Source organism: Taudactylus pleione, unplaced genomic scaffold (genome assembly GCF_031769625.1).
Source record: "Taudactylus pleione unplaced genomic scaffold, aTauple2 ptg000109l, whole genome shotgun sequence".
In the NCBI taxonomy this organism is placed as follows: Eukaryota; Metazoa; Chordata; class Amphibia; order Anura; family Myobatrachidae; genus Taudactylus; species Taudactylus pleione.
The window spans coordinates 377,188-388,759 of NW_028284511.1; the positions used below are offsets into that span (position 1 = coordinate 377,188).

An 11,572-nucleotide genomic window follows, 5' to 3' on the forward strand; every position below is an offset into this window, starting at 1 on the left:
GTCTTTCATGATCTGATTACTGATGTTCTCCACGAGTTTTTGTGAATCTTTGCTGTTGTATATCTGGATGATATTCTGACCCATTCCCAATCTTTGGATCAACATTGTCTACACGTTCAACAGGTATTACAAAAGTTGCGAGAGAATCATCTATATGCCAAGCTCGAGAAGTGCAAATTCGAATGACAGAGATTTTCTTCCTTGGATATACCATCTCCTCCCAGGATTTATCCATGGATTCTGGTAAGGCCAAAGCTATCCTGGACTGGGTACAGCCTACAAACCTTAAACCTATCCAACACTTCCTCGGGTTCGCAAATTATTATCAGAGATTCATTCATTCTTTTTCTACTATTGTTGCCCTTATGGTTGAGTTGACCAAAACGTGAGCTGATACCATTAACTGGTCCTCCAAGGCTGTGCGAGCCTTTGACAATCTGAAAGCTGCTTTCGTTAATGCCTCGGTTCTTCATCATACGTATCCAGATCTGCCATTTATTGTTGAGGTGGATGCCTCGGAGGATGGAGCTGGAGCCATACTGTCCCAGAAGGATCCTCAAGATAATAAGTTGCACCCTTGCGCTTTTTTCTCCCGAAAGTTCGCTTCAGCCGAGAGAAATTATGATGTGGGCAATCATGAATTGTTGGCGATCAAGTGGGCTATTGAGGATTGGAGGCACTGGCTAGAAGGGGCCAAACATCATGTCACAATTCTCACGGATCATAAGAACTTTGCATACATTGAAACAGCCAAATGACTGAATTCCAGGCAGGCACGTTGGGTCTTATTTTTTACCCGATTCAATTATATAATTTCTTTTCATCCAGGGTCAAAAAATATTAAAGTGGATGCTCTTTCCAGAAGTTTTTTACCAGTCCAGCAGACTATAGGCCCTTATGAACCTATTGTTCCTACTTCTTGCATCCATCTGGCTATTGCAAGTAATTTGGCTGATTCTCTTCAAGCTTGTCAGTCGGAAGCTTCATCTGGAAAGCCTGCCAGACTATTGTTTGTTCCTGAGAGATTCCGGGAACAAGTTCTTTTGGATTTCCACTCCCAAAAAGCCATAGGTCATCCAGGTATTTTTAAGACAAAGGAATTACTTTCCCATTCGGTGTGGTGGCCTTCATTGTCGAGAGACGTCTGTGAGTTTTTTTCTTGCCTGTGACATCTGTTCTTGGAACAAGACTACGCGTGTAGCTCCATTGGGCCTCCTTTTGCTTTTGTCCATACCTAGGAGAATTTGGACGCATATTGCCATGGACTTTATTGTTGACCTACTTCTTGATGTACTGTTATTTAGACTGTTGTGGATCGCTTCAGTAAAATGGCACATTTTATTCCTTTGCTCAAATGCTATTCCTCCAGCATATTTTTCGTCTCCATGGGATACCTTTTGGATATTGTGTCCGACCGGGAAACACAGTTTATTGCCAAATTTTGGAAGGATTTCTGTTCTTCGTTAGGTGTTTGCCTCAGTCTCTCCTCTGGTTATCATCCTCAGTCCAACGGTCAGATGGAACGTGCCAATCAATCTTTAGAACAGTACTGCCATTGTTATGTTTCTAAATGTCATAATGATTGGGTTACTCATTTGCCCCTTGTGGAGTTAGCGTTTAATAATTTTTGTCATCCTGCTTTATCAGTTTCTCCTTTTTCCTGTGTCTCTGGACAACATCCCAGAGCTAATTCCTTCAAACCCAATACCAGGAAGTCAGCATCTCCATCTTCAGTCTCCCAGCTGCTCTCCATCTGGAACAAGGTTCATCAGTGTCTCCGTAAGACTTTTATTTGCTCAAAGACTCTCGTTGACAGACATCGGCAGCCTTGTAAATTTAAGATGGGAGATTAGGTTTGGCTGGCTATGAAGAATATCAAACTCCGTCAACCCTCACAGAAATTGGATCCCAGGTTCATTGGTCCTTTCCGGATTATTGCTCAGGTCAATCCTGTCACCTTCCGACTTAAGCTGCCTAATTCTCTGTGTATTCACAACACCTTTCATTGTTCCTTGTTGAAACCAGTTTTCTTCTCTTCTAAATTCAAGTCCAGGTGTCCACTAAGACCCTCTCCAGTTGTGGTTCTGGGACAACATGAATTTGTGGTTGAGAAGATTCAGGATTCCAGGTTATCGCAAAGACACTTACAGTTCTTGGTCCATTAGAAAGGTTATGGCCCCGAAGAAAGGTCTTGGGTTCCGGAGAAGTCTTTACATGCTCCTACATTGAAGAAAATCTTCTTTGAAGACATTCCTGACAAACCAGGTTCTGTGGGTCCCTTAACCCTTTGTCAAGGGGAGGGAGGGGAACCAAGGGTGCCCCAAACCCTGGCTGGGGTGCTGTCTTCTGACACACTGGATATTCCTGACAATACTTTTGTTTACTGCTGCATGAATTCCAGGCCAGAAGAATCTTAACTGAATACACTGGAGAGTTTTCTTCTCCCCCAAATGGCCACCCCACAGGTGTGTATGAGCCGCCCTCAACACCAACTACTCGTGTTTCCGTGGAACCCACAATTGGCCTACTACCTTACTGTTACGAAGCGCCAGCACGGTTTTTCACTTTCCAACATGTCAGTGATTGTTTCTACCACTCCCACCTGTCATGTGAGTACTGCTCCATTGGTTGTTAGGCGATCTGCATGCCAGATGATGTCTCGTATGGCACGGGATAATACTCCACTGATCTGATTGATGCATCACCTCTTTTATGCTTTGCAGCATCCTCACATCCTTGCCAGTTATAGCAGCTTTGTATGTGCCTTTCCAGTTCCTGTAGCAAGATTCCTCCTCAGCTTTGTTATTCTTCCACCATGGTCTCCACAAGGCCGCATCAATTCCTCCGGCTGTATTAGCTGCACCATGGCTAACTTAGTCGCACCATGGTCTCCACAAGGCTGCATCAATTCCTCCACCTGTATAGCCGCACCACGGCTAACATAGCCGCACCACGGCTAACATAGCCACACCACGGTCTCCACAAGGCCGCATCAATTCCTCTGGCTGTATTGGCCACACCACAGCTAAACTAGTAGCACCACAATCTCCACAAGGCTCCATCAATTCCTCTGTTTAACTTTGCTGCACCATGGTCTCCACAAGGCCGCATCAATTCCCCCGGCTATATTAGCTGCTCCACAGCTAACTGAGCTGCACCAGCTGTATTAGCCACTTTACAGCTAACTAAGCGGCACCACAATCTCCACAAGGCCGCATCAATTTCTCCATCTGTATTATACACACCATGGCTAACTAAGCCGCACTACTGCTAACTATGCCACATCACGGTCTCCACAAGGCTGCATCAATATCACCGGCTGCACAAGCTGCATCAATTCCACATCAGCTATACCAGGTGCATAAATACCACCGGCTGCACAAGCCGCATCAGTTCCTCCAGCTATACCAACTGCATCAATACCACCGACAGCACAAGCCACATCAATTCTTCCAGCTATGCCAACTGCATCAATACCACCGACGGCACAAGCCCATCAATTCCTCACCAGCTATACCAGCTGCATCTATAGCACTGGAGGCACAAGCAGCATTAATATCTCATCAGCTATACCAGTTGCATCAATATCAATGGCTGCACAAGCCACATCAATTCCACATCAGCTATACCAGCTGCATTAATACCACCGGCTGCACAAGCCACATCAATTCCTTATCAGCTACACCAGCTGCATCAATACCACCAGCGACACAAGCTGCATCAATTCCTCATCAGCTATAACAGGTGTATCAATACCACTGGCTGCACAAGCCATATCAATCTCTCCAGCTATACCAACTGCATCAATTCCACTAGCAATTATTAGCCACATTACATCTCATCCGCGCCAATTGTCTCATGTTAAACTCTTGTCTTGCTACAGTAGGTAATCTCTGTAAACCAATACTACTCTGATTTAAGTCCAAGTGGCCACCTAAGTACCGTAGTTAGTTCTAAGGGAACTCCAGGTGGCTATTATTGGCAGAAGACCTCACGTTGCTTAAGTTCTAGTGGATTTACACAGTGTGGCTTAGGAAACCATACACTTACCCTGTAAATATGTTACACGATATAACAAATTTTTTTTCAACGCAAAGTATGGTACCCCTCTGCTGGTAAAGCCATGATTACTCTACCATTTATCTCTGCAACATTTTCATATACATTTATCAATTTCCCATCACTCTGCTGGTCTTGGCCAAAGTCCTGCAATGACACTTCCTTGCTAATGGTACCCCACTGTGCCTCAGTTTCACTCCCTTCCTGCTGCTCATTGGCCAAGGAGGGTGTTACAGCCACCAAACTTTGGGACACAGCAGAGCTTCGCTCTTGGGACACCTCTGACCTGAACCATCTGCTGTCATCATGCCAAGTAACCACCTCTCGTAATAATGGAAAATCCCAACCTAAGATCAATGAGTAGGGTGGTCTGGTGGCTACTGTGGCTACCACCTTCAGAGATTGCCCTTTTTTATCACTATCGGGAGGTGCACTTGGGGGCATTCTTCTACATCCCCATGTATGCAAATAATCTTTACTGGGGGTAGCACCTGATCAGCCCTAGGTGGAACCAGGTTGGCAGAGATGATGGTTAATTTGCTGCCAGTATCCACTAAGGCCCAGACCTCCCGGCCTTCCACTCGCACCATCAAATGAAACAAGGTGGTTGCACTGGAGAAGTGCTTCCAGGAGCCATGCTGACCACTGGTCGAGTTGTTTTTCCAGCACTGCAGTCCATCGGCTCACCCTGCTTTGGGCAGTCACAACCACATCACACTGCACCACACACACATTACACATACACACCATCATACACCACAACAAATAAATATCACACATATACATTGCTTAATAACTAAAAATTGTGCTAACCTGGCATCCTTAGGTGCAATCATGTGGTGTTGAGCATGGTTGGCCCTCCATCAGTCATGTCTCTTCTGATCGGCAGCCAGCAGCCATTGGGTGAAGGGGCAGAATCACAAATGTGAAGGGGGAAATGGGACAAGGGCATAGATATAAAGGGGGACAGAGGCACAGATATACGGAAGGGCAGAGGCACAGATACAAGAGAGGCAGATAGGGATGGTCAGAACAAGTGAGATGGGTAGTCTGAGCAAGGCACAGGTGTTAGTAGGCAGCAGAGGCACATATATGGGGAGGGGGCAGAGGAAAGATGATAAAGAGCACAGCAACATAAAAGGAGGGGACAGAGGCACAGATATGGGGAGGGGGCCAGAGAGGAGGGACAAGCATGTGAGAGGAGGTCCCTCACCCTAGGCTCCTAACTTCCTGTAATCTGGCTTCCAGAGTGGGAAGTCGCGGAGAGGGGGCAGGGCCTGTGGTTTGGGGACAGAGCCTCAGAAGTCTCAGGCAGGCTGCTGGTGTAACAGGTGTCTGCAGCACTGAGTCAGAACATACAGCAGGGGAGGTGGAGCAGTGGGCGTGGCTCTCCTTTTCAGTCCTCCCCCTCAGTGATGAGGTCACAACCACTTAGCATATGGCTGCAGGCAGCTGGCGGCCCCCAAGGGCTTAAATTGTGATGGCCTGGGGGGACAGATGGCACCCTGCCCCCCGGCCAAGTCCTCCTCTGGCCACCACCTCTATTATATGCTGAGCAGAGTTTATATCTGGCTGCAACCATGCCTTACTCAGCAAGGCTAATTTGGGCAGCTGGACCCTTGGAGGCTCAGACAACTTCAGCCGCCATATCTGAAACTCCTGAGCTTTGCTAAGGCCAGTCACTGCAACCCTGCTGAGTATGGACTTTTTTCAGGCACGGATAGGAGTTTGCCTCAGTCACATTTAAATCAACATACAGTATGCTCTCTGAGGTTCCCCTGTGAGAAAGAGCAAGTCTAGCAGCCCACTCCTCCTCAGGCCATTTTAAATGTGCAATACGCTCAAAAGTGCACAGAAAAGCTTCAATGCCATCAGATGGGGTAAGCTTCTATAACACCTCTCACTCATGCCCACCTTCCTCATTTCAGTTAACTCTGCATTTAATAACTGAATTTGGGCTTGTGAACCCTGAATCAAAGTTTGCTATGCTTGCACCTGTGCTTTCTGCCCTGCAGCTAGTTCAGCAAAACTTTTCATAATTTTCTTCATGTTACTCTGTTTTTACACTTTGTGGTCAAATATAGCAAGCTTAATTAACTCTCTCTTGCAAGCCAGATTCCCAGCAATCTATATCAGCAGGTTTTCCTTAAAACTGCACTACATTCCCTGGGCTTCCAGCCCCATACACAGGAATTAAGCAGTTTTATTTTGTGCACAATTTGCCTATACACATGGACAGATTATCACTGTGACCAACTGCTATTTTCTATGGCTAGCCTGCCACACTCACCTACCCAGCTGCTAGTAATGTGACTCAGACTCACCAAGCCAATACGCAGTGGGTAGCATCCTGCAATGCATCTCACTGCCACTGTGGGTAGATCCGGTCACTGTATTCAGGCTCTTGCTGCATAGTAGTGTGCAGCAAGGTCCCTGTTCTGGTGCCAAATGTGACAAGAATTACATAGACCGGGTAAAATACAACAGAAACTTAATTTCCTCACCACAAGCAGGTATACAGGACAGTGCAGTGTTCATATGCAAGATGTTACAGGCTGGTACACAGAATCATCCAAACAGTAATACAGTTTTTTTTAGTGGTCTCACAGGTCCAGGATACTTATCAATCCTGGGCCTATAACCTGGGTGACTATTTCACCTTTAGGATCAGTTTCCCAGTGTCTCTGCAGCTCTTTTACTAGCCTCACACAGGTATCTGTAATCAGCTGCCTTTCCAGACTCAACTTACACAAACCCTGGCCTGGATCTGACAACCTGCAATTTTACCTCTATGTCAGATCTACACTGTCCTTGTCACAATACCTATATATATATATATACTTGTCAATTTACTTATACATATTTTAATTGAAACTCTTAATCATTTTGGCTATTCATTGCAGGAAACTAATAATTTCTAAGACACCAGACTCCTCCTTTCCCTACCACCAAATAAAAAGCCTACATTCTCTTCAAAGCTGCACATACCTTAGTGAGTTCCACAGAAAAGCTTTGAAAGTTTCCTCTGCTACAGTACAGTACATGGGAGTTATGGAAAACAGTGATTATGCACGAGAGCTGAACTTGCCACCTCTGTACACTGCCCAGGGCTACGATCCTCTGAAGGAGGAAATGATGTTTCAGAATAGCCCAAGCCAGCAAATACAGTCCACTGTGGTGACCATAATGCCAGAAGATCCTCCTGTACGAGATCACATAATCTGGTCACTCTTCAACGCCATGTATATGAATTTCTGCTGTTTAGGGCTTATTGCCCTTGTGTTCTCTGTCAAGGTAAGCGAGTGATTCCTTATGCCCATTACCAAGAATCTTCTGCAGTACTTTTATATAAATAGAAATGTTACTATTGGCCTTATAATGCTGCAGAATGATGTTTTTAATGTGGTTCGCTCAAATTTAGGTCATTAGCCCACAGTTCTTTCACCATCAAAACTTTTCGCAATTACAAAATTACACAATTCAGAGCAACAATGTATTTCTGGCTGCTATATCCATAATGGAAAATAATGTCTAAATCTAACTCTCAGGAGATTTAGGAGTCCCTAGCTATATATTATCATACAATAGTTTATTAACAGTGTTATTATTATCAACATTATGATAAGCATAGAACAATTGTGTGTGTGTGGTATTTTTGACATCCGCAATCTAAACTGCAACAATTCATGTTTTTATGTCACCCCATCCATGGGTAGGTTCAAATTTGAAATAAGCAGGGCCTATGTTCATGACTATATGAAGATGGGCGGTAGAACTGCGCTCTCATTGACCAGGGGGTGGTGTGTTGTGGTTTAGGGGTGCTGCACCTTTGTGTGGGAGTACCTTTCCCGCACTGAAAACGTATGGGGGTAGGGGGGGTAAGGTGCACTCTTCCTGCTAGTAGTGGTGATGGTGATGACTTGTGTGTGTTTGTGAGTGGTGTTAATTGGAATGTTTCTTCTGGTGGTGGTGGTGTTTTGGGAGTGAGGAGGGTGTGATTGGGTATGGAGTGTAGTTTGGAGTAATGTAAAAAGGGGAATGGAATAGGATCAAAATGAGGCCAGCGAGAAACAGTAATTTGGGGCAAAATCTTTTATTGAGTAGTCACAATGCTGCTCTGTTAAGATCCCGGGCAGGTGGGTGGGGTTCAGTGATGAGTGGTGATGAGACTGGGGAGGTAGGTGGACCCTTTTAGGGGGCTCCTACCCGTGTGCGGTTCAGTGACCTTGCACATAACCCCTGCTGGACCTATGGTCGACAGTCTAGGAAGTCTCGGGGGGTGGGGGGATTTGCAGAGTGGGTTGGAAAACCTGTGCGGCGTCCCACGTGTTGGTGTGAGTCTTGGCAGTACTTACCTACCGGTAGATTTTTTGTTATGGTGATGTATGTTGACGTTGCGGCCATTGCAGATAGGTTGGAAGCTGCAGGTTTGTTGGTGAGTGAGCTGGATCAGCGTGTTGCTGGTGTGCTGCAGGTGCACGGCTGTTCTGATTGGTCTGCGGAGGTCAGCGACCAGAGTATGCCGCTGAAGTTGACTCTTGGTCATGCTGCTGGTGGTGTGGAGCCAGAGGTGTGGATGGGTGAGCCACTGGAAGGCTGGGTTGCAGCGTGTGTGCTGGGACCACCCCTGGGGGGTGGTCTGCCCGGGATACTGATTCAAAAAAAGCCAGGGAGGAGGGGGGATGTGTAAAGTGTGACCGGGATGGAGCTGGTCACTGGCGATGTTGGCTGGGCGGACATGCGGCCGGATGTTCATGACTACTTTGTCTCTTCAGCCCACAACCTCTATTTCTCTCCGACCAATTCCTCCTGTGTCTCTCCAGCGATTGCCCTTGTGTCTATTCAGCTAATGCCCCCTGTGTCTCTCCAGCCTCATGCCCCTGCCTCATTTCCCCAGGTTGCTATGTAAAAAAAAGATAAAAATCCAGGGAGTCGTACATAAGTGCACCAGCTGCTTGGCTCCTTGTTCCAATTGTGTATTAACTGGCTTTTGTATTCAAGACGACTTTTATGCTGATATCATAAATAAATACTATTGCATTATTTTGGAGTGCTGGTCCCCCTCTCTTACTGAGAGCCCCTGGTGGTTAAACGGTGGAGGATTACATGTGTATTGGACCTGTGACCATGCACCCAGCATTATTCACTATTGTGTGGTGTGTGCAATTTCTTCTGGTTTTTAATTATATATATATAATTTTATGTAACAGCCTTTTATTATATCTTCTTTTCTTCTCTTGTCAGTCTCAGGATCAGAAGTTGGTTGGAAACCGAAATGAGGCAACCAGATATGGCTCAGTGTCACAATATCTAAATGTTGCTGCCACCTCATTGAGCATTATTTTGCTTGTTCTTTGCATTATCCTCTTAGGGACTGGAGTAATTCCAATATAGGTCCTTGTTTCTCATATATACCCCTCCCCACTGTTCCCCTTCCAATCATGTAAAGTGTACTGATCAAGTCTAAAATCTTACACTTTACACTCATTATTGTCATTAATGATCATATTAATATAACATAATACATTTACTTTATTTGAATTTTAGCATGACCAAATAAATATACATGTCTTTTATATAATTTATTTTACCTATACTGCAGAGGATTACCTCTTAGGTTTATAATTAACAGCAAGCTGTATGGTTCCTGCTTGCATGTGATTTACAGAAAACTTTATCGTGAGTACTTCTGTATTTCTATTGTTTATGGACCGTGTTCTAAAAGCATCAGTTTTGCTTTAATGCTTTTTTAGAACTCTCTGTATGGAATAAAGCAAAATACTCTGTATTCTGCCATTTTCTATTGTACCTTAACCACTAGGTGAACTGTTACATACAGTAATGGTAACTTACACATCTCAAAAACTGCCGAACATTACGGGTATGTTATCTTTTTATTGACAATAACAATGCCGACACTGAAAAGGTCATCACCATAATGCTAACATGGATAAAATGTCACCACCCAAAATATCAACACCTTCAAAATGTCGACAACTTCAAAATGGTGACACATGAAATGTTGAAATAGTAAAAATGTTGAAAGTCGAAATGTTTACAATAGAAATTTTAGGGTTAGGGTTAGGCTGAAAATTGCGTTTCAACATTACGAACATGTTGACATTTTGTCATTGTCGACATTTTTCAGAAATCCATGAAGAAAAGACAGCTCATACATAAAAGAGGAGTCTGTGTGACTGGGTACTGCTGGTGAATTGGAAGTGAATGCTTGTGGAGGAGAGTGGGTGTCTGGGTGCTCGTAGGTTGTTGGAAGCGAATGCAGGGGGAGGAGAGTGTGTAACTGGGCGCTGCTGGGGTGTTGGCAGTGAATGCAGGGAGAGGAGAGTGTGTAACTGGGCGCTGCTGGGGTGTTGGAAATGAATGCAGGGAGAGGAGAGTGTGTAACTGGGCGCTGCTGGGGTGTTGGAAATGTATGCAGGGGAGGAGAGTGTGTAACTGGGCGCTGCTGGGGTGTTGGAAATGTATGCAGGGGGAGGAGAGTGTGTAACTGGGCGCTGCTGGGGTATTGGAAATGTATGCAAGGGGAGGAGAGTGTGTAACTGGGTGCTGCTGGGGTGTTGGAAGCGAATGCAGGGGGAGGAGAGTGTGTAACTGGGCGCTGCTGGTGTGTTGGAAATGTATGCAGGGGGAGGGGAGTGTGTAACTGGGCGCTGCTGGGGTGTTGGAAGCGAATGCAGGGGGAGGAGAGTGTGTAACTGGGCGCTGCTGGGGTGTTGGAAATGTATGCAGGGAGAGGAGAGTGTGTAACTGGGCGCTGCTGGTGTGTTGGAAATGTATGCAGGGGGAGGAGAGTGTGTAACTGGGCGCTGCTGGTGTGTTGGAAATGTATGCAGGGAAAGGAGAGTGTGTAACTAGGCGCTGCTGGGGTGTTGGAAGCGAATAGAGGGGGAGGAGAGTGTGTAACTGGGCGCTGCCGGGGTGTTGGAAATGTATGCATGTGAAGGACAGTGTGTAACTGGGCGCTGCTGGTGTGTTGGAAATGTATGCAGGGAGAGGAGAGTGTGTAACTGGGCGCTGCTGGGGTGTGGGAAATGTATGCAGGGGGAGGAGAGTGTGTAACTGGGCGCTGCTGGGTTGTTGGAAATGTATGCAGGGAGAGGAGAGTGAGTAACTGGGTGCTGCTGGGGTGTTGGAAATGTATGCAGGGAGAGGAGAGTGTGTAACTGGGTGCTGCTGGGGTGTTGGAAATGTATGCAGGGGGAGGAGAGTGTGTAACTGGGCGCTGCTGGTGTGTTGGAAATGTATGCAGGGGGAGGAGAGTGTGTAACTGGGCGCTGCTGGGGTGTTGGAAGCGAATGCAGGGGGAGGAGAGTGTGTAACTGGGCGCTGCTGGTGTGTTGGAAATGTATGCAGGGGGAGGAGAGTGTGTAACTGGGCGCTGCTGGTGTGTTGGAAATGTATGCAGGGAGAGGAGAGTGTGTAACTGGGTGCTGCTTGGGTGTTGGAAGTGTATGCAGGGGGAGGAGAGTGTGTAACTGGGCGCTGCTGGTGT

General features: G+C 46.1%; 1 protein-coding gene across 1 annotated transcript; it reads left to right on the forward strand.

Annotated features, from left to right (window-relative positions):
• The first annotated feature begins 7,110 nt into the window (after window positions 1-7,110).
• On the forward strand, window positions 7,111-9,453 carry LOC148525205 (dispanin subfamily A member 2b-like). Its single transcript, XM_088471047.1, has 2 exons — window positions 7,111-7,353; window positions 9,304-9,453. Exons 1-2 carry the CDS (start codon window positions 7,111-7,113, stop codon window positions 9,451-9,453), a joined length of 393 nt encoding a protein of 130 aa, XP_088327173.1.
• The last annotated feature ends 2,119 nt before the right edge of the window (window positions 9,454-11,572 follow it).